Source organism: Epinephelus moara, chromosome 11 (genome assembly GCF_006386435.1).
Source record: "Epinephelus moara isolate mb chromosome 11, YSFRI_EMoa_1.0, whole genome shotgun sequence".
Classification (NCBI taxonomy): domain Eukaryota; kingdom Metazoa; phylum Chordata; class Actinopteri; order Perciformes; family Serranidae; genus Epinephelus; species Epinephelus moara.
In genome coordinates this window covers 12293814-12317228 of record NC_065516.1, presented here as the reverse complement: position 1 = coordinate 12317228, position 23415 = coordinate 12293814, and the positions used below count along the sequence as shown (strand labels likewise).

The 23415-nt window shown below is 41.7% G+C and overlaps 1 protein-coding gene across 2 annotated transcripts; it reads left to right on the top strand.

Annotated features, from left to right (window-relative positions):
• The first annotated feature begins 1173 nt into the window (after nt 1–1173).
• On the top strand, nt 1174–10534 carry and1 (actinodin1). 2 transcript variants are annotated; one of them, XM_050056624.1, is made up of 7 exons: nt 1174–1378; nt 1981–2072; nt 5748–5792; nt 6174–6319; nt 7743–8156; nt 8532–8783; nt 8895–10534. In XM_050056624.1, exons 2-7 carry the CDS (start codon nt 2000–2002, stop codon nt 10077–10079), a joined length of 2115 nt encoding a protein of 704 aa, XP_049912581.1. In that variant the 5' UTR covers nt 1174–1378; nt 1981–1999; the 3' UTR covers nt 10080–10534. The 2 variants fall into 2 exon arrangements, with proteins under 2 accessions (XP_049912581.1, XP_049912580.1); XM_050056623.1 differs by having other exon boundaries at nt 1969–2072.
• The last annotated feature ends 12881 nt before the right edge of the window (nt 10535–23415 follow it).

Below are 23415 nucleotides of genomic sequence, written 5' to 3'. Positions count from 1 at the left end.
AGGTGTGAATGTGAGTGTGAATGGTTGTCTGTCTCTATGTGTCAGACCTGTGATAGTCTGGCGACCTGTCCAGGGTGTACCCTGCCTCTCGCCCAATGTCAGTTGGAAGAATGCACATTTATGGCACTTTGCATTGGCTTCCCTTTAAAAACCCAGGGATGACCTCTTGGACCAAGCTCAACCTTTAAAGAGCAGCTCCAATATTATACCAAATAGCTTGACTGTCATACGGAAATGTGGTCTCTGTGTCTTCCCTATAAGAGCCATTGTTCACATAGTGGCCATTCTCCAAATAAAATATGTCCAAAAACAATAGAAAAGTGTATCCTGTCTCTAAACTGTACCAAGATAAATTTAAATCTAATTTTGTCCTCAACAAACATGATTGACTTTGGGGTAAAATCACTTTTAGTGTGAAAAAGCAGATCTCAATATCTCCATAAATTTAATTAAACCTCTTCAGAAGCTGCCTGGGCAAAAACCTCATAAGACCACTGAGTGTTATAAAGAAATTATAGGCTTATCCAAGTCAGATGTGCTGATATTGCATCACAGCTATATGGCTCCTTCAGAGTACCACTAGACTGTATGTATACGTGTGTGTGTGTGTGTGTGTTACAAGGCTGGCATGCCTGAACACAGTTAAACTGAGGAGGAAACTGTAGATTATCAAATTCCTCATGTGTAGACCAGCTGTCCCTGCAAGTGTGTGTGTGTTCAGGTTTAGACAGAAGCTGTGGTTTGGCCCTCACTGAGGATCTCTGAGAAGTGCTTATGTGGCACCTCAGCTCCCCTTCATTATTTCCTGATGTTTACTTTCTTCTGTCTCTGTTTGTTTTTCTTGCTTTGGAGTGATTGTTGCATCCAAAAGAAGAAGATCCAGAGTTTAGTGTCTGATCTCCAACCCTAAATATGACACAGAATTAATTAACAATCATGTTAAATTAAAAAACACCACAGGATACATCTTCTCATAGCCCATCTCTCCACGTCTCCATCTCCGCTTCCAGCCCTCCCACCTTCCCTCTTTTCCTGTCTTTAATTACGGTGCCTCCAATTGGCTGAAACTTTCTGAAACATCTAACCAATCGGGCGTCTTGTTGAGGTGGCCCTTGACCCCCTCAGGTGGTCCCTGCATGTGTTTTTCTGTGCGGGTGCTAATGAACGGGCTTGGTTTAAAACCTTGCCAGACTCGTTCATGAGGGCAGTCTGTCAGAGGGGCCGCAGGGACAGGGTGCACCAGGAGCCTTTATCATACGCCCAACACACACACAAACACACACTTTGTGTTTGAGCCCAGGTGGACTGAGTCATTGGGTCCTCAGCTTCGAGTCCGCATCTGGATCTGCAGACAGGCACGCCGATAGGATAACTACAGGTAAGACACTGTGGTGATTCTGCTCTTCTGCACTTTTAGGTACTTACCAGAGACCCAAGTTCAGGTTGAAGTCAAGTTTGAGTGCTGGACCACACCTGGTTCTGTTTTACGATGACAAAACCAGTAGCTTCAGGAAACCTTGTGGCAGCATGTTAGTTTAAAGCCTCCAGATCAGAGTTCACTTCCAAGCTGCAGGGGTCACTTCACCAGCTCTGCAGGTGGAAACTAGCACAGGTCTGGGGTCTCATGTTGCGATTGGGGTAAAAGTTTAACACTGACAGACAACCAAACATCTTTTGGACCCTTGGTCTGAGAAGATCTGCTTTGAAAATGCAGCCATATATTGAATCAGTGAGAATAGCCTTGGCTGGGTGAACCCTAACCTAAAATGTCTGAACATACACAGCTGTTTATGGAATATGTAGCTTTGCCATTATTTTTAGGGTATTACGATGCCTACAAAAAGTTGATGTCACCAAAAAAAAAAAAAAAACACCAAACAATGAAAACCCCCCATTGTGTTAATATTTTAAGATACAAAAATGATGGACCAGGAAGTTTGGGGTCTAAAGCATCGTTTTGAATGTCAGTGTCTTCGGCAGGAGAGGAGGAGGTGAAGCCATGTCTGGAAGGAGGAGAACCAGTTTCTTGGGTGTGTCTGTCACAGCTCTGCTGGCTGTGATTATATTGCCTGGTGAGTACACAGTGGGGATCTGACATAACAAGGTCAGTATGTGAAATATCTGTCACCATCTAGACAGTTACTATGGCAGCATATAGTATCTATAGGCTATACATGGTGAGCCAGGGCTGTCTAAATGTTATATAACCACCAGCATTGGAAGAAGCACTCAGATCATTTACTTAAGGAAAAGAAGCAATACCACACTGCAAATATCCTCTGTTCCAAGTAAAGTTTTGAAAGTGTTACTAAGTAAAAGCTTGTAAGTTTTATCAGCAAAATTTACTTTGAGCATCAAAAGTAAAAGTTCTCAGTGCAGAAAATGGTAAAGTATTTAATATAATGTCGGGTGGATTAATTTAGGCTGCAGCTAATAATATAAAATGCCCTCAGCAAGTCCAAGATGCCCAAATGTCTTGTTTTGTTCGACCAACACTCCAGCCACTGCCACCCCAAAATCTTTTTTCACATTAGTGAAGCTGAGAGTGGTTGACATTCGTCTTCACATCAATTAAACAATTACCAGAGTTGTTGCAGATGCATTTTCTGCTGATCGCCTAATTGGTTAATTAATTACTTGTTTCAGTTTAATTTATTTATTTTAAAGATATTTTTAGGGCATTTTTTGCCTTTAATTGATAGGACAGTGAAGTGTGAAAGGGGGAGAAATAGAGGGAGAGACATGCAGCAAAGGGCCACAGGCTGGAGTCGAACCCGGGCCGCTGCGGCAACAGCCTTATACATGGGGCGTCTGCTCTACCACTAAGCCACCGACGCCCCAGTTTAATTCATAACAATGGATAATAATGACTAGGAACAGAGACAACACTAAGTTGTTGCAAACATTTCTCGCCTCTAATATCAACAAAAAAATTAGAAAAATACAGAAAAACATCTTTCAGATTTTAACTCAACTCAGCTCAAACTTTATTTATAGAGGACATTTAAAACAACCAGGGTTGACCAAAGTGCTGTACAGATTAAAAGCAGCATGGATGTTAAAAGTAACCCACACAATGCCGCAACTAAAATAAATACTAAAATACATAAACACAGTGCAATAAAATAGAATAGAATAAAATAGAATAAAACAAATTAAAATTTAATTAAGATTTTGCCAGATGTCCACTTAAGCTCGATTAAAAGCCAGGGAGAAGAGGTGAGTTTTTAAGGAGGATTTAAAAACCTCAATCGATCCTGCAGAGCGGATGTGCCAGGGCAGGTTGTTCCAGAGCCTAGGGGCCGCCGCCACAAAGGCTCGGTCACCTTTGGTTTTTAGCCTCATTTTGTGGGTGACCAGTAGCAGCTGATTTGAGGATCTCAGTGTTCTGGCAGGGGCATGAATTCGAACGAGCTCCGTCAAGTACTGGGGGGCTAGGCCATTAAGAGCTTTAAAAACAAACAATAAAATTTTAAAATCTATTCTGAAAGCAACCGGGAGCCAGTGCAGCTAAACTAGGACAGGGGATATGTGGTCACGTTTACGTTGGCCAGTGAGGAGACGGGCAGCTGCAGGCGGTGCAAGAGTGAGTGGTCCAGGCCAAAATACAGTGAGTTACAGTAATCCAGTCGTGTGTTAATAAAGGCATGGATTACAGTCTCGAGATCTCTACGTGGCAGGTATTTTACTGATTATAATACTAAATGAATGATTAATCAGGTGAGGAATATTCCAAATAACCAGCTGAATCATTTGAGTCCTGATGATCACAGGGATACATTGATGAAAAACATCAGCTATTATCTCCAAATGTTAGCAGAGACACAGCAGCAACTGGTCCTAATTTAGAGCTTTTTTCTGATGATGATAATGGTGTTGATGAAACTCGTCATACCATAAGATGCATGGTGACAAAATCTGTCTGATTATGTGTCATTATTTTAAGTTTTCTTGGACTCAAATCTCAAATCCGTACAGCTCTGAAAACCCAACTGATTGAAAAGTAGAAGAGTACTGGCAGCAAAATGTACTTGGAAGTAAAGTACTCATAGGGCAGCATGCAGGCAGTGTAGGCATCATGTTGTAGGTAGTTGATTTAAAGTAAATGTTTACTTTACATCATGCTAATCTATAACAATGCAGGATATTTTACAGGCAGATCATGTTATTTTGTATATAAAACCTTGATCCTCAAACTAACTAGAGGTCTCAAATAAAAAAAGCACAATATTTGCCTTGGGAAATGTACTGGAGTCGAAATATTACGTAGCATAAAATGACAATACTGAAGTCAAATCTCTGCTTGAATAAATTGACTTTGTTACTTTCCTTTAATGGTTTTAGCCAATTTTATTTCTTTATGGTCACCCATAAAATGATTCGCTTAATATTCATGTTTTAGAGACTGTATTTTGTTCCTCTGCCTCTTTAAAACTCTTCAGACATAAATTTTATTTGAGTTATAGCTTCACAATCTACATTTCAAGGCTAAAGGGTTAGTTGGACTGCATATAGGGTTTCTGCCCTTCACCAGTTCATGGACATGGACACATGTCATCACCACGCTCACAAAGAGCGACTGTAACTCAACTGTGCTTCATGTATATCATAATGTAGCTCTGTAACATAGCCTGTGGTGTTCATATATCATCTGTAATGTATTGACATTAAGAGAGAGGTTGCTCCTCCACCACCTGTTTCCAGTTTGCTCTCGACGTGATTGGCAGATTTACACCAGGGCAAGTCTCATCTTTCCTTTAAAAATGGTTTTTAAAACGGCAGCGTTTGATGGTTAAAAGGTGGAAAAAGGGAGTAGTAGGAGGAGGAGTTTCTTTCATCAGTCCTGGTCCTGTAAAAAATTAGTACCTGTCAGCATCACCTCCTCCGTCCTCTTAAAGCTCTGCTGTTTCCAGATGTGCCAGCCAGTTTTTTACAGGCTCATAAAAAACAATACAGCGGATACACTGAGACAGCATCATTTAGCCCACCCTCCTCCTCCTCCTCCTCCTCCTCCTCCTCCTCCACATCGCTTCATCACCTCGGGTCACCTTCACCTTCTTGTCCTTAGTCAGTTTCTCTCTGCAAATTCATACCTTTACATGTTCCCCTTCATGTGTCACCTTCCACACTACAGTGCACATCCCATCTTCCTGATTACTCCCATCAAAGCTTATCAAAACTCTTTTTTATAAAATCAGGAGATTGATGTTTTTCCTCTGCCGACACGCGTCGCATAACCCTGAATTATCCCCACTGGATCTCTCTTTTAAACCTGTCATCTGTTCCCCTCTCTTGTTCTTCCTCCTTCTCCTCTTCCTCTCCTTCTGTGATGCATTAACACCTTTTCCCCGTGGAGATGAAAGCGACCCGGAGCAGAGCTGAATCTGCTGTTCCCTCAGCTGCATGGGGTCAACAATGCACATACACACACATATATGTGCACACACAGCTCTTTGAAAACACAGCGTGAGGTTTGATGTTACAGGCTCACCTATAAAATCTACAAAGGGCCACAGTCGCCAGCGCCTCGGGCACAGCCAATTACCCCTGCCCTATTTAATGAATAATATCTGCCTGTAAGTGTTTGAGGTTTAATATCATATACTGTATCATCACTTATATATTGCAGACACATTAAAGGTCAGCATAGACATTTAAACATATAATAAGCAATTTCCAGGACTTAATCTTGACTCCAGCAGCTTCTCAAATTTTCCATCTGTTTTTGCTTTTCTGTGTGTTTGTAGCATTCTTGTCTGCGGGACCAATTGTGCAAAAGCCAAAAGGAGATGGTAAATATGTGATTTTCTTAACCTTGGTACATATTTGCACATTGCTGTTTGTTCCTAAAAAGTACACAGTAGCAATGTGCAGAGACTGTAAAGCCATAAAGTTGAAAAATGCATCTGTTTAAGTACTTTCTGATTACAGAGTGACACCCAAATTTATCACCTCACCTTGCTTTAATGTAGCAGCAACACTTAACCCTGAGATATCTAATGTGATGTATCGGCAAGTAAAAACAAACAAGGGCTAAATGACCCCCAAAATATAACAAGTCTTAAGTTTTGAATATCATGTTATAAACTTTAAAAGTCACTAGAACGTCCTTGAACTTGATGTCCAAGTGAGTACAGAAGCCTCAGGGATCAGCTGTGTCTTTCTGCCCTCAGTGGGAGAAAGTATCCGTGAGACGGCGGCTGCTGCAGAGTCACACAGGAGGCTGATCCGCAACCGCAGGAACATCAGCTGGTACAAGCAGCACTCTGACTTCTGGAACTGGTACAAGTACTTCACCGACAACGGCAATCAGGAGGCAGTGAGTGCACACATATCCACAAAAAAGTTTTAAAGTGACAGTAAACCTTATCTTAGTATGAATCAAATTTCCCCTTTCAGCGATGCTACAATGGATTCCAATAAAAACATTTCACAAGTTTTAAAGCTGCTAATCAATATTTATATATTAACAGTAAGTAAGATAATTATATGTAATGTGAAGGACGTCACTTTTACTGATTAAAGTTACAGAGATTTATCATTCTTCTGTTTTAGCATCTTTAAGCTCATTGTTTTGGTTTTTACGGCCCACAACTGCTGTTTTGGTTCAGCCTCACTGCTCTCATACCCCTGCCCACCAAACTAGCTCTGGTTCTTGAAACACTTCCATTTAGGACTCTTGGAGCCTGGTGCTAACTAGCAAATCAGCCTGCAGTTCCACCAGTTTTGAGCAGAACCATTGTAATCAAGGATGTGGCATCAGTGGAGCATATTGCATGACCCACAATGGAAGTAAACAGTAATAGCAAGATGGCAGATCGCACTGATCACCTGTGAGCTTTTGTTCTGTTATGACACATAATTGTTTTTATCCCGAAAAAAGCATGGACCAATTGTTAATGATAAGAAGATGTAGAAAACTATTACATGCAGGACTCTTTTCAACCTGTAGAACATGACACGCCCACTGATGTTGTCACAGCTTGCACATCAGGTCAAGAAAAAACTGTTGTTTTTTTTTGCTCCTGCAGGAAAACAATTTTCTAGGTTCCAAACCAGTTTATTTTAGGTGGAAGTGCTGTAAACAGTTCAAAATTAGGTGCTGCTAGCCTGGTTAGCATGCTGCATTTAAAGGCAATGATTAACCATGATAATGCTAATGCTAATTTTTGCTAGCAAAAGAAGGCCTAAAAACATAAAAAAAAGTATATATACTGGAATAACTGAATATTTGACACATCAGAGGGTCTTTTATCACAACCAAATGCTGAACAAGACTTTTTTAGGCAACCAATACACTACAGTTAACTTTCACAAACTGAAAACACACAACAGCTACGGCTATGCTCTGTAAATCTGGGATTTCGCCATGGTTGGATGACCTAACCAGTGGTAGCGACAGGTGGTAACAGATGGCACCCACCTGTCACTCAGCAACACCATTAATTATGCATAACTGTAATCCTTAACAACATTACAAGGGAATAAAATCACTCCTCCATACAGTTGTCATGAATGTTGAAGTTAGCTATAGAGACCAAAACTGTTTTTTGTACCAGGCTGTAAACATGTTAATTTCTGTTGTAACATGGGGGTCTATTGGGATTGACTTGCTCCTGGAGTCAGCCTCAAGTGGCCATTAAAGGAAGTGCAGTTTTTGGCACTTCCTTGTCGGCCTCATTTTTCAGCTGCAGAGGTTGTCTCATAAACGGCTCACCTCTGAACTCCTTCTCCCCTCACAGATTCAGGAGATGGACCGCATCTACCTGGCCTACCTCCAGAACAAGAACCGTGCTGAGGGACGTCGCTCCTACAAGGCCTACTTGCGACACCTGGGGGAGATCTACAAGTCCTGTGCTGATTCTGATGACCCTAACTGCGTGTCTTCCTCCACCAGCAGGCCCAAACCTAAGCCAGAGGCCCCCAAACCTGCACCAGTGAAAACCTGTGATCCCACCAAGGACCCCTACTGTCTGTATGCTGCTTTGGTCCAAGGCAAGAGCCCCTACCTGCCCCTGGTGCTCCCGGCTGCCGCCCCTGCCCCGGCACCAGTGAAGGCCCCAGCCCCTCTTTACGTCCGCTCTGCTGCTCCAGCAAAGGACCCACAATCTGGATATTACTACTATGCTCCATCTGCAGTGCCTTTCCTTTCCAAGGTATGCTTTCAGATATTTTAGGTATTTTCATATATTTAATATACAAAATTCGGCAATTTACTTAACCTTACGCTGTTTCAGTTTTGTACAAAGACTTATATCTAAGAACCATCATGTATCGGATTTGCAAATTTTTAACTTTGGTTCCCCCCTGTGGTAAAGAGGACACTGTTGCAGCGTCTCTCCTCCAGTTGAAACAATATGGCAATACTGATAATGAAAGGCAGGAAACAACCTTAACTGCACAGTTTTCACCCTTACTTGTCTTAAAGTTTCTACAAAATCCAAAACATATCCTATCAAAATAAACTCAAACATAATATATCACATAAAAACGTCATGCTTCCATCTCTGCCTCTGTTTTTTATACTTTAGGAGCAGAAGGCCGAGCTGTTGCGTATCTGCTCCTCTGATGACGTGGAGTGCCTGCAGTACCACCTGAGAGCAGCCTATGGGTATGCACCCTCTGCTGGACCCCTGCCTTCCTACGCCCACCTGGGCTGTGACCCCAAAAAGGACCCCAGCTGCAAACCAAAACTGGTGCAGAAAGCCCCCTCTGGTCTCTACCTGCAGTACCCCAACTGTGATCCACGGGATCCCCTTTGTGCCCATGCTGCCTCCCTTGTGGTATGCTTTATTTTATTGTAGTTTTAACAGCCTCTCATTGTTTGTATTTAATCTGTGTCTGTGCCGTGATTATCATGTTCATGGTTTTTCTAATGTGATGTGTTCCTCCAGGCGCCTCGTGCCCCTAACCCCCCTGCAGCTGCTGGCCCTGGATCCTGCAACCCTCTTTTTGAAGAAGGCTGCAACCCTCTTACTGCCACCAGATTTGCTACTCCCCCAGAGGCGTACAAAAGTGAGGAAAAAGAGGAGGCTGCTGCCATTCGTGCCGCTCCTCCTGCTGCGCAGAACAACGACCCCTATGCCATGTTCAGGGATGCTTATGCTAATGCTAACAGAGTTACTGACCCCTATGCTATGTATCGCCAGGCTAGCGCTCCATCTGCCCCTCCAGCTAATGACCCCTATGCTATGTATCGCCAGGCTAGCGCTCCATCTGCCCCCCAAGCTAATGACCCCTATGCTATATATCGCCAGGCTAGCGCTCCATCTGCCCCTCCAGCTAATGACCCCTATGCTATATATCGCCAGGCTAGCGCTCCATCTGCCCCTCCAGCTAATGACCCATATGCCATCCTGCGCCAATTCATGGCCCAAGCTCAAGGTAATGACCCATATGCTCCACGCATGGGGGCTGCTCCACGCATGGAGGCTGCTCCAGAGTTCAACCCCAATGATCCGTTCTCTGCAATCCATGAGGCAGCGTCTGCTATGCATCGCCATGGTCCTTCCACCCCCAGGCAGCAGTTCCCTTTTTCCAATCCCAGTTATGAAGAGCCAGCTCAGGAGGAGCACCACCCTCTGGGCCCCCCAGGAAAAACCAAGGAGGGCTATGACTGCTTCATCGGCTACGATCGTGAATGCTACCCCGTGAAACCCACTGAGCCTCGCTCTGGAGTTCACCGCCGCATCCCCTACTCTGCAGAGGCCTACGAGCCCCACCTGAATGCTGATGGCACCCGAAATGGAGTCTTGGAGCCTTCCAACCCACACTGTGACCCTGAGTACGACCGAGACTGCCGCCTTCGCCGCTACGAGCCTCAGCCCGAGGCCCAGCCTGAGCATCATGCAGAGGAGGACCACAACCAGGGGGCAGCAGAGAGTGAGCACCATGCAGAGCAGGAACAGGAGCAGTACGAGGCAGAGCCCTACCAGAGCGGGCAGGAGGAGCCTCACATGTCCTATCAACCACTCTCGCAGGGTATGCCCAGCCTCCAGGACATACTGAGGCGCTACGGAGACCAGTACCCTGACCAGGATGATCACAGAGCCTATGCAGATGATTACCGCAAGAAATAAACATGACAACACACACACATGCATGCAGATGGACATGAATACACAGTCCCGTGCGTTCCTGTAGCTTAGCCGTTGACCGCCTCATGCAGCGCGCAGGAAGTCCTTCCTGGACCTGATATGGGACATAAGAGAAGTCTATGGACCCAATGAGCAAGTACATGCACGTACATCCACACATAGCTTGCAGCTGTAGGAGCAAGCTCAGAGAGCCGAGGGTCTTCCAGCAATGTTTTCATTTCTTTAGCTAATTTAGACCTGTTGCTCTGGCCTGTTGCTTTCCAGTTTCCACCTCCTCAAACCACTCGAATGTGTAATACCTTCTCAATGCTCAGCTTTGCTTCTGTATCTATGCATCTCACGTTTTTTATTGTTTTGTTGCTTTTTGTCAGTGATGGATTGTGTAAAGTTTTTTTTTTTTTCATTTTGAATGTTCTAATAAAGAGCTCTAGAAAGCTGTTTTTGCATTTCATTTACTGAATCTTGACATTTTACTCCCACAGATGCAAAGTGAAAACTGACTACTACATTCTATGGGGTGTTTAGATATTAGACTTTTCTGACATATAAAGAAGTTAAAGGGTATTTCAGTTATTTGATACTGCACTTCAATGAAATCTGAGGACTCACAAGTGACAGATGGATGAGGTGACAGCTTCCCAAAAGTAAAGCCAAAACATTTTGATTGTCTCCTCTATGAGCTGATGGGACATGGGCCAACCTAAAAAATTAAGGTAGGCCACACGTCAAATATCTTTTTCCTGGCCTCTGTCATTTAGGCTGTTCATACCATGTTGATGTATGTCCAAGTGTTCATGCTTCTGATAAGTTTGGTTATAACTAGTTATTTGATGGTATAAAAAGGGGCTAATCGCGGATGGTCGAACAGCGGGAACTCGATACTATGAAGATAGCTTCGCAGACTCTGGCTCCAAATGATGTCACCATTGCAAGATGGCAGCGGCCGTATTTGGGGTATTTTGGCTTCATTTTTGTACAGTGGGAAAGACATGTTATCTGTCTTTATATACAGTCATCGTTGACCACAGCAGCACTTTAAGCTAAATGTGAACATCACAATGACATTGCTAACACTTTGACCCCAAGTAGGCGAAATGTTTACCATGATCACCATCTTAATTAAGCTTGTTAACATGCTCATAATTACATTATAAGGAATGTGGAGTTGATGTGAGGCTGTATTAAATTAGAGGCACGGGCACCATCTTGTGAGAGACCGGCTCTGTAACCTGCCCTTGCTACAGTGGTCAAGCAATGTCATTTGGACAAACTTAAACAACATACACCCATAATGGCAGTCCAAGGTTGGAGTTGTCATTTCTGCATACACTTTGCATGAGTGTAAAAAATAGAAATCCCCAGAAGCTCATGAACAGTTTTGCAGTGGCTGGGTGCAACATCTGCTAATTCACAAGGCTGCAATCCGTGAAAGTACAGTCATACTCGCAAAGGTGCACTCCTCTTTTAACTGAATTAGCCATTTATACTAAACAAAATACAAAAGATAAGTAGGTAACCACTGTAGCAAGCACAGGTAACAGTACATTACTCATAGAATGATGCCCCTTTCCCAACCATAGATGTATAAAGAGAACTGGATGCTACGTTGATGGTGGGACCCTGTTTACTCCTATGAAATGGCGCATAAAGCTAAAACTGATGTTTACAAAATCTGCATTTTTTACGCACTGCATGGCCCATAAAGCACATGCACTTGAGACTTTTGCCAGCTGAAGAGGCTACTTCCAGTTTAGCACTTTGCTAACTTGAATGGGGATAAAATTATTCAATTAAGCGGCTTTCCCAGACTTTCCAAATTTTATTGGACTAAATGGATCAAATTCTGATTGTGAAACGAGTCATTTTGTAGGGCTTGTGATGCTCAAAAAAGTGCATCCACTGATATAGTCTCTTTCACTATGTAATTCAATGGGAAAAAGTGTTATGGAGCCACTGGGCATCATGTGACGGATGCAATTGCACTGTCTGGCCACCAGCAATATTGGCTTCAAAGCATGGCGTACTTCCTGGGGGCCTGGTCCCATCAGCATGACGTACTTTCACATTCCTTATTAGCAATAAACAAAGTAGAGTCTTACTCTTCTAGCTTCATCTTTCACTGAGCTGGTTTTCCCCAGCTCCAAATACACACAGCATGAGGAGCGTCACAGGGAGCAGAGGTTGGACTTAATTGAGGTCCAGAGGGAAGCTCTCAATGCTTAGATGGTTACAGAAAACTTTTGCTACCTTTAAAAGAATTTTCAGTTGCTGTGGCTTCTTCTCGCAGAAATGTTACTGAAACAAAAACAAGACGTGGTGAAAGGGTGAGGATTTGGTTTGGAGGGTTAAGAAAGATTATGCTTTTTGTTTTTACTGGTGTTACAGTGAGAGGTAAGAAGCACCCAGAAGATGAAATAGTCACTGACGATTGATTAATTGCTAAGGTAGCTTTACATTTGTACAGGTTTGGTGCTTTTTACAGTACAGCAGGATGTAGAGTTGGAAGCATTTATAAATAAGACATACATTTGTTGGTATTTACCCGATCAGCTTCACTAGAATTGTACTGCAATGTTAGGAGCAAGGAGCATCTGTAGATAGGAGGACTATAAGTGAAAGAAATTCAGGCTCAAATGGATTTTAAAAGGTTTTTTGTTCATAAACCTATTACATTAAGTTTAAATAGAAAAAACTATAAAATAAACACAAAGACAAGTAAGAGGAAGTAGAGTAAGTTAAGTTAGGATTAAAGTTTTTTGACGGGGAATCTTCCACTCCATTATCTGAGCTAAAAGTTGTGCAGTCCCGAAAATGCCAACCCAACCTTTTAGGCGGTTGAGATATAGATGTTTAAAAAAGTCAAATCTGACAACTTATGACCTTCTAAACAACGAAAGATAAAAAGTTTGAAAATACTTAGAGATTCTGGGGAGCAACTTTTGTTCAGCTCCTCAAAAAGCTGAACCAATATGTGCCTCTAACAGGATGGAAAAAATGCTCCGAAACAGCTGATGAATATGAATAAAATGGTCAATGCATCAATAATTATAATCCAAAAACATTCTGTAACTGGCCATTTCTGATGCATGAGTGCTTTTACTTTTGGCACTTTAAGTATACTTTGGGGAGGGATGGGAAGAAACTTTTTAGTATTTCTGTCTTCGCACAGAGGTGCAATTATTTAGAGTAACATTATTTTATTAACAACGTACACATGTCCTCCACCACTGCCAACTATTTTTTAGAAATGTTGAGCATTGCTACTGTGAAGTGTGGTGGCTCCTTATATCATTGACAGGCATGACTTTAAAACAGGTCTCTCAGAAGCCAGTGACGGCACGGTCTTAAATCTGCCGCCCAGCACTCACGTATCAAACGGACTATGCTAGCAGGCTCGTAACCCTCAGGGAGTCAGATTGGCGAGATTTGCTGTCCAGTGTCCAGTTGCATCCAGTGTCAGTTCCCTGACCTGAAGGCGATGTATGAGCCCTGAGACTATCCAATATCGGCTATGGGAAGGGGACAGGGGCAGAGGAGAATCCTTTCATTTGACCTGATTGTTTCAAGGACCCGACGCACACGTGAGATCTATCTTTTGAGAGTTGCCCGGACGGGGGTACTATCTCGGGGTAAGACGCACTAACTTTGGAGTGACCTCCAGATTGAGATATTCACTCGTGGCGTCCTTCACTCGCAATAACATGTCAAAAATGCCTCCAATCTTGGATAACTCTTTGGGAAATTCTAATTAGTTTTTAGATCTCAAAATGATCGACTTTGTTCATTAAGTTTTGTTAACACCTCTTAATTTGGTCAGTTTATTTTCACTGTTAGCTCAATTTAAGTTAATTAAATAATTGCATGAAGACTCAAAGTAATAATTTTAATTCATTTTATTAGCCCCTAGCCTAAGGAACTAACAGCTAAAAGGTTCCACTGAGTTCCTCTCCTGGGAGGCAGGGAGAAGGATCCCTACACAGGTTATCCTACCCTGAGGTGTAGAGTGTGTATGGTGTGTGGTGAGATGTTAATTGCACCAACTTTCAGTAGTTTTCACACTACTTTTGCCCCTTTCTGTCGGGAGGAGAGAAACACAGGTGTGGGACAAAAGTAACAACTGGATAAATCAACCACAAAATAAGTAAGTATTTAATATTTCTGGCACATAAAGCTCATCAATGCTTCAGTCTGTACTCAAAGCAAATAACCATGTTACTCTCAAATCAGTTTATCATGTTTAATGTTGCAATTGTATAAAATGAGTCTAATGCATCAAACCTGTGTCAGTGTATAATCACCATTTTCTCTTATGAAAAACATTGAGTTGGAATAATATGTTTAAATTGTAACAAATCCTTTCCAATCATGTGCACTCAAATCATACGAGTTCCTCGGGACAGGACAGCCAAAGCAAACCGATCAGCAACACTGCGTCACTTTTGTACTTCCTGTCTCCCTCAACATTGCCCTGGCTCGCACCAAAACTAGGCCAGCATGATGCTTACTACTTATTTTTTGTGAAAAATCATTTATTTACTGTAACTCGTGTACCTCCTGTGGACTTCCCAGCAAGGTCTGTGTTGCAACCATCCCCTACTTATTTTTCCACCCCTGGTTGAAAGGTTTATGTTCAGTGGTTCGTTAATAGGTGTGGCTGCTCCATGAGATGTGGAGTCATTGTTGATACTGTACCATCCTGCCCCTCCCTCACTCTTGCGCTAAGCATAAATGTGCTTACAGACTAAACATGAGCTTTGTAATTACAGTATGTCGTACTCCATTTTCATCCTGAATTTTTTGCTGTCATGTTTGATTTCTGTTTTTTTGTTGTTGTTTTTTTTTCCTTGGTTGCCTCCAGAAAACCCCCTCTGAGTTACTGTTTGTTTACTCAGACAAAATTTCCACTGGGAGTGACATCATGACTACACATTATTGATGTCTCCTTTCTGTTCACAGTTCTGGTTATTGTTTGGTTTTTCTCCTTTTTTATCAGATTTCTATCTTGCTCTAGGAGACATTCTGTCTTTATGAAATTAACTGTCTGATAATATCTGAAAATGCACGAATGCCTGCAGTTTATCTTCAAAATATAAAAAGCCTGTGTTTAGTCAGTTTTATTTGAGCAGATTAAATTGCTCCAACTTAACCTCCACTGGAGATCCTCAGTGCCAAACACTGAAGACAGAGTTTCATCTTGACCCTTTTCATTATTCTGTGACTAATGTTGTAACATAATTGACCTATAATTACGTTATTAATCTAATGTCCCTTGTAATATTTTTGTCTTGGTTAAATGGCAATCTGATGCGCCCTTATATGTCAAAATGAATCCAATAACAGGGCAGCTGGAGACATACTTGCTTTTCAACCACGTTGCATCGAAAAACAGAATTTTTCAGACTGTACTTCATGTACTACCAGAGGATTTCCACTAGAGGGCATACAAGAGCGCTCAGACTGTTTAAAACTTTCAGATTTGCACGATGTAAACAAACATGACAACACCTGAGGAGTAGGGATTATCTATATCTGGTCAACTAGCTTAATGATCTGTATCCGTAAATCAACAAAGCAACAAAAAGAAAGTTAAACATAGAGTAAATACAAGCTACTGGGGACCCAAAAGAAACACACCAGGGAACAGGCACTAGACAGTTTAGAGTGGGACAAAGGTCATTTTGAAAAGATGGGTCTTCAGTTGTTTTAAAAAAAATTTCCACACCGTGTTGGAGCCACTGTGTCAAAGGTACGATCACCTTTTGTTTTGAGTCTGGAGCGGAGGACAGTCAGTACTTCCTGTTCAGGAGACCGAAGGGACCAAAGATCACTTTGTATTCAGGTGCCTGACCATGGAGGGCTCTATACGTGAGACCGAATATCTTGAAGTGAATCCTTAACCTGATGGCAAGCCAAGGTAAAGAAACTAAAATGGGAGTGATGTGGGTTGACCTGCTGGACCTGGTTAACAGCCTAGCAGCAGCATTCTGGATTATTTGAAGATGGTTCAGGGAGGACACTAAAGCATGGATAATCATCTGTAATTACGATATTTAGTAGTTATTGGAAAACTAACGACAGAACAATCTCAGGATTAAGCTTCAAATAAAAGGCCCCATTTGATCACAAGAGATTCTGTATGGATATTGACACATTTTACCCGGATGATACTCATAAAAAGTACATTAACTGTACCGGATACTCATTTCATCTGAGTGTTCCGCTTAACTCTATTGAGGAGGTTATTATATTGTCAATCTTGATATCACTGTGGATCACGGCATGAGAAGCAACAGCGGTATCATGGTATGGTATCTGTCAAGCACGTGTTGACAATGCCAAGTATGTTACTCCTCAAGCACATAATTGAAAGCAAGTATATCTCTTTCTATGCAGCCCCAATCATCGAAATTATTTGTGTAGTTTAAAACAAGAACTGTTTTGCTTTCTTGCCAAATTCTAGTAAAAAAGATTGCTACTGCTTTCCTACCAAAAAAAAGAAAGTTGTAAAAATGACGTGTTTAAACTGTGCAAAAAAATAAATTGCACAGAAAGGGAATGATGCTATTACCAAAATATGTAGATTTATTCATACATATTTGTTTTTAAATCAAAATATGTTAACTAAAAGATGCTTTCCACATTATCATCTATCATTTATATCTACATCACAGCGTCTTGTTTTGCTATAATGTAGTTAGACACACTGCATCCCTGCTGCTGCACTCAATGGTGTGAGCAAACGAAATAACACTCCACTTGCACTAAGGTGACAAATTATAATTCAGAGGCAGATAGCTACAGCATACCAAGCTCCTGTAACTCCCTTTGGAAATATAATATAAACACAAATTCAGTGACACTGATGGTAGTTATTACATTAAATAGACCAAGTCTGGGAAAGGTTGGTGGAGCATGTGCTTCCTTTAAAGAGAGCGAATGAGAGATAACAAAGCATATAAAAAGAAAAAGTGAGGGTCTCCATCTTTACATCTGTGTTTAACTCCTGAGAGAATAAATAGACACAGATCAAAGAGAAGACAGCATGAGACACAAACTCCATCCGAGTGCATGAAGATGTAAAAGACGGCATGTGGTCTCATCTGTGTGTGTGTGTGTGTGTGTGTGTGTGTGTGTGTGTGTGACATAGATATATTTAGGTGCAACACTCTCTGTGAGTCAGTCTGCCTCCAGCTGCTGACAAAGTCATACCTCCTGCACGGCTGGGAGCACACACACACACACACACACACACACACACTGTAAGTCAGGACTCCCTCTTGTGGAGAAGGCAAGGTGGTCATCAATGCTGTCAAGACTGATTATCTGCTGAAGACTAACAATAGATCGCACTGTCAAACTAATTACTGCACATCCTTTACACTTCATTACTCCTTTATTTACGCAAGACATTTATTGTCACCTTAAATCTAAAAACAGTGGCATTACCTCAAATGCAGACAGGAGAAAACCGACTATCAGGCTGTTATACAAGTATATTTTATCATATTTTCATGGGTGGATTATGAGACAATGGGCCCCTGGGCACAGATATGCAAAGGGCCCCACCGTCTCTCCTATAAGAGCAAGACACACAGGCTTTTTGAAGGTTTTGTGTCTCTTTGTGGCCATTTTGCAGTTGCAGGCCAGGGGAAGCCCTGACACTGACACATATTCTCACTCTGACCTCGTCACATATCCACCTTTTGGTCATGGACTTTCCACGTCCACATACGACATGAAAGGTATGGGGGCATGTTGGTTGTTGACCTTCTGGGCCACCGTTTCAGGTTCTTCCTGTTACATACATTGTCTTCTTTCAAAATACACTTCCATTTTCACAGGAAATTTACCAGTTACATACAGACCCTTTGGTACAACACTGCAAATAGACTTTTCGAGAACTTGCGCACGTGGTTAGATTTAGGAAAAAATAACAGGGTTTGGCTTTGTAATCTTAGGGGACACAAACACTGCTCTCCTGGGTGAAAGTTGGGGTTTGTTGGACCCATCCACCACCTCTCCAACCCACCCTGACACCACCAAGCTAAACTAGACGGTGACCAGCCACGGATCATGCTGACGTTAAAGGATGACTTTTTTCGTCAAGGTCTGATGCCACAAGTCACTCCCCAACCGTCGGATTTCGACGGCTTCGGAGTGAGACCAGGTTGCACACTGGGCCCCTGTGCCTGGTAGACCCATTCAGTAATCCATCCATGCATATTGTAATGATATGTCTACCTGTTATCTGATTTTATTTGCTTATGATGGTATTTACTGTCAATGAAAAGTCCCTCAACACTTCCTTACATTCAGATCGGTGTATATTCCAGCATAACTTCCATCAGAACAACAATGTAGTCATGCCATTTCTTTGTTTTAACACAAATGCTGCTCACTAATTAGCATGACTTGAATGCTGGGTTTTATTTGGCACCCTTTGGTGTCTCTATGAGACGCACTGGGCTTTTAACTAACTCCAATGTAAACCCATCCATGGCAATATTTGATTCATAAAGCAACTGATGTAATATAAAGAGTGAGAATGTCCGCACAGGGTTGGGGGGACAAGTCAAACAAACACAGACTTTCACCCAGGGGGGTAACCCATCAACTCTGCTAAGAGCATTTGCACTTAATTGAAAAAGGGCAGGTGGACTTAACATCAACTGCCACTTAAGGCACAAACCGTTCCACTAACACAGTTAGGCATTAACTCAAGCTTGGCTTGATTAGGCTTCCATTGCGTGCACGTATGGGGTATATAAGCAGCCCTGTTCAGTCGATCTCTTTGAAAAATAGAAATCATGTCACAAAAGGATGGAGAAGCTAAGTCAACATTCATCACTCCGGAAGTCCATTCATTCCTATTGGAATCTCAATGATATCCAATTTGCCTCCGTAATATTTTGGTACGGATATTTGCCTGGAGTACATAAAAAAAAACTAAAAAAAAAAACTTTGTACTGTATGAAAATGTGTTAGTTTCACTTACAAGCTGCTAACTGGCTATTTCACAAAACGTGCCACCTACCTGGCAGGTCCTGTTTCTACTACTGGAAGGTTAACAATGGGACAAAATTAGCCTCTCCCCCATGGCTATGGGTAGTGTCTATCAGGTTTCTATCTATCCGTAAAGAAATGCACTTCCTTGCGCTGGAGGCATCATCCATATATTTACAGATCTATATACAGATCACATACGTAAGTGGAAACAAAGTGTAGAGGGGGCCATTGGCATCTGTATCACATGCTGAGGGACATGAGAAACGTTGGTATTTCACAGCCTAGGATGAGAACATGTTGGATTGGCTGTTGTCTGCAGTGATTGTACATTTTCCTGTGAGGTGTAACCAAACCATCAAAATTTGTACAAATCCTTTGTAATCATGAGTCAGTAATTTGTGCATAACCCATGTACTTTAAAAGTCACATGACTAATGCACTGATGGGAGAAAAAACGGAAGAGATCACTTTAGGGAGGCAGGTTGGTGCGGTGGATAGGGGGTTTGGAACTGTGTCAACTCTGAGTTAACTTTGAGTCATTTTGAGGTATGGCCTCACTGTGTGTATTTTCTTAAACCTTCCTCACACTGTAGTCCATTTGTGCAGCCACACTGATCAGTTGCTGTACTGAGAAATTAAATAGAGTGCGTTGTTCTGTCTTGCTTTGTTTTGGAATTCATTGATTTTTAACCTTATCAGAATGCAGCAACACAGAGGGCAACAAAACCATTTGAAGTGAAGTGAGTTTTGGGGTCAAGGCTTCTGCAAACAATTAAAGCTGAATGGATGATATTCTTGAAAAAGACAGTCAAGTTTCTAACATGCACAGCTTGTCAAAAACTTTTCTGTCCATCAAACTGGTCATGAGTACGGCAACAGACTTGTTACTTTAAAACACACAGTGGATCAGAGATGTCTTCATTCCTTAAGATATAAAAATGGGGAATAGTATTCTGACAGCATAAAATGTTGTTACATTATCTCAGTTATCTGACTCTTCACTTATTGGAAATCTCATTGCACAATCTCTACCCACTGATGAAATCTCCAGCAAGTGAATTTCAAGCTTACACTTTGTCAGTCTTGTTAAAGAAGAAGGGGGACAAGAAAGCATTCATAATAATAATAATAATTGTATTTATATGGCACTTTTTGGAGCAGACAGCATATTAAGGCAGTCATGCATTCAAAAACAGCATGGAACAGTGTCTCAACAGAGAGTCTGCTTGCACCCGGCTGAGAATAGTTACACTGCAGCTATTCGGCTATATACACCAGTACTCACTAGTACTTGTCACAATGAGGTGTCGAGGTCAGAAGCAGTTTGGATTAGGGCCAAGGGGTCATGGTTAAAGATAGTGCTGGCCGGACTCAGATATTCTTTGAGATTAAAGTTGCAAATTTATGAGGAAAAACCCACAAATGTACTGCCAGAAAGTCTAGTGAGCGACATACTCCATGGGGTTAGAAGGATGTGGTGAGGACTGGACAGGGGACTGGGGTTCAATTTCTGTGTGAATCAATGTGGGCTTATTTTTAGACTTAGTTGTCTTATTATTTTCAGTTTTTATGATAAATATAGCTGCTGTGTTCAGCAGTGTGTTCACTGTGAACATTCACTTTAGCAGAATAGCTGAATGAATATATATTTCCATAATGGTTGGATGCCCATGAGTACACACCAGGATATCAATGGCACTGCTGGCCACAGACACCTGGGTGCTAATAGCATCTACCTAAAAATAAGCATGACGTCTGGTGGTTGACATGACAGCTATATGAAACTTTAATTTCATTCATCACTTGTAAGGCAGGGAGAGAGAAATTGAGTGAAAATCTGTGGACTACATTGTCACATAATCGGAGAAACATTAGATCCTCTGCATGATGGACAGCTAGAAATGACTCACAAGATGTAATGGTATGGCAGCGTGACGCATCACCTAAAATAAAAAGGTGTTACTTCTATCACCTTGTGTTCAGAGCTGAAAACTGGTCCTGGGGGGTATAAAGCCTCAGGGGGCATTTCACCTCTGCTCCTGTTTCCAATAACTGATCTTACAAAAGTGAAACGAGTCCATATGAGTAAAAATGAGTGAGAGGAACAGAGACAGAAGGTAAGAAGACAGCGAGAGTGAATGTGCTGATGAGGATACAGGTAAGGTGAGGGGAGACACACAACAGGCGTCCTGCTAAAAGGCTGTGTTCACAGAGTGTCTCGATGTTCAGATATATTCTAACACATGTCACTGGTTATGAGGTAACATGATGAGAAGGACAAGTGTTTCAGTAGCCTATTAAATTATTGCCCACTCCTTTTCTTCTTTTGTCTACGTATATTCGTCACACAGAATCATATCTGTGCTTGTCCTTATAATGACAACTTGACATTAACCAGGATGACATTACCAGAAGATGTCTTTATGTCAGTGTCAAGTTGTCATTATAAGGACATCCCAAACAAATGTAATGTCAACTTGTCATGACAAAGACAACTTCAGGTCATGTCACTTTGATTAATGTCAACTTGTCATAATCAAGGCAACCCAAACAATGTCAATTTGTCATTACAAAGACTGAATGACACTTAATGACAGCAGTCATATACGTTTATGACATGTATATAATGTTTATGACAAGTTCATGACAATGTCATGTCATAGTTATGACAGTGTCATGTCACTCTTATGTAGATACCTTCAAGTAAAGTGTTACCAAATATTGTGATGAAAAAACAAAGACTGATTGATTGATGTGCCCCAAGTGTGTGGTCTCAGGTGAGGACATCATTCATAGATAAAGCAGATAAAGCGACCACAACGGGCTGCAGCACATTTCCGAGAACAAGGAAACCTGGGTCCTATTGTCCACACAACCCACTACAGAGAAACGCACATTATTTGACCACACAATGGTGCTGCCTATTTCAGTGATCATGACAAGAAAGTTCTTTTAAATGTTAGACTTTTCACAATGAAGATGGAAAATATCTTAAGCACACAGAGTTCATGCTCAGGCCCCAACAATGACGTCATTAGCGGTGATGGTGTATTACTTAAGCATTAATGGAGATGTGAGAGCCCTATGCTTCATCACGGTACGTAGATTCATCTGCGCTCACAATCGGTGAAAGAGAGGTCACAGGAACACGAAGTCAGCAGATTCACACAGGCTCTATATCTGCAGGATTACACCGAAGAAGAGTCCACAATATTAATATGATGGGATTTAAGGGAAACTTACCTCCATATTAGTCTTACTCTTTTCTTGTCCCCCCCTGTCGCCAACTTTCCAGCAGCCTGGCTTTACTTTTGATCTTGATCAAGGACATCAGAGACCTGCACTCTCCAAGAGTCCGACTCATTTTAAACAGTCCACCGCTGCATTTTATTTTTTCAACTTTGAGGAAAGTTGAAGTTAAATTGTTAATGCTGAATTCGAGCTGTGTTTGAGCTTCTTTCCTCAAAATCTTATTTTAGGTTGATAAATAAATCATTTTAACATCCAAGAGCTTCAAATTATTTTTCAACTGGAGCTCACCAAAACAAAACAAAAAAAATCTAATAAGTGGATAGTACTGTTGACACAAGACATTCTGCTGTCCCTACAAAGGGGTACAATACAACCTCCTGGTGAAGCCCCTTGCCATCAAATGTAAATAATCCCAAGACTTCATGTCTTATTTACTCCTGAATTCAGAGAACTGAAAAGTTTCATTACTTATATTTAATATCTTTGAAGTAAGGCAGTGCTGCGGAGTCATCTAATACTACTAAAAATGTGTTTATTCCCTATCTTACACTAAGGTGGAGGCATGTATCACAGGTAGTGCGACAATTTTTGGACAGTTACCAACTAAAGTTCAGCTTGGGCAAGATGAGATTGTGTTCCCTCAAGGGGTTAGCTTGACAAGTCCGTTCCCCGTGTTAAAAATTAAATCACTTACTGGGGAGAGACATGTCTACTCCAAGACCTGTGCATCAACACTTACAACACTGTGATAATGCCAACTCTGACAGCAAGAAACCTGCATGTTACCCTCTAACTGAGAGACTGAAATTTCATTTTGTGCCTTGCAAACAGTGGATGTCCGATTCTGGAAATCAAAGTCAAAATTAATTTTCAGTCTCAATTTGAAAGAAAACATGGACAAAAAGAAAAAAAAAGGTACATTTGGACATTTACAAGGAAAACGCCATGCGACATGTCTGTTAACATGTTTGCAATGGCTACAACGTCACCAGCCACGGGCAGCTGTGCAGTGTCGGACTGGGAACAAATATGCGGTCCTGGAAATTTTCCTTATGTTTGA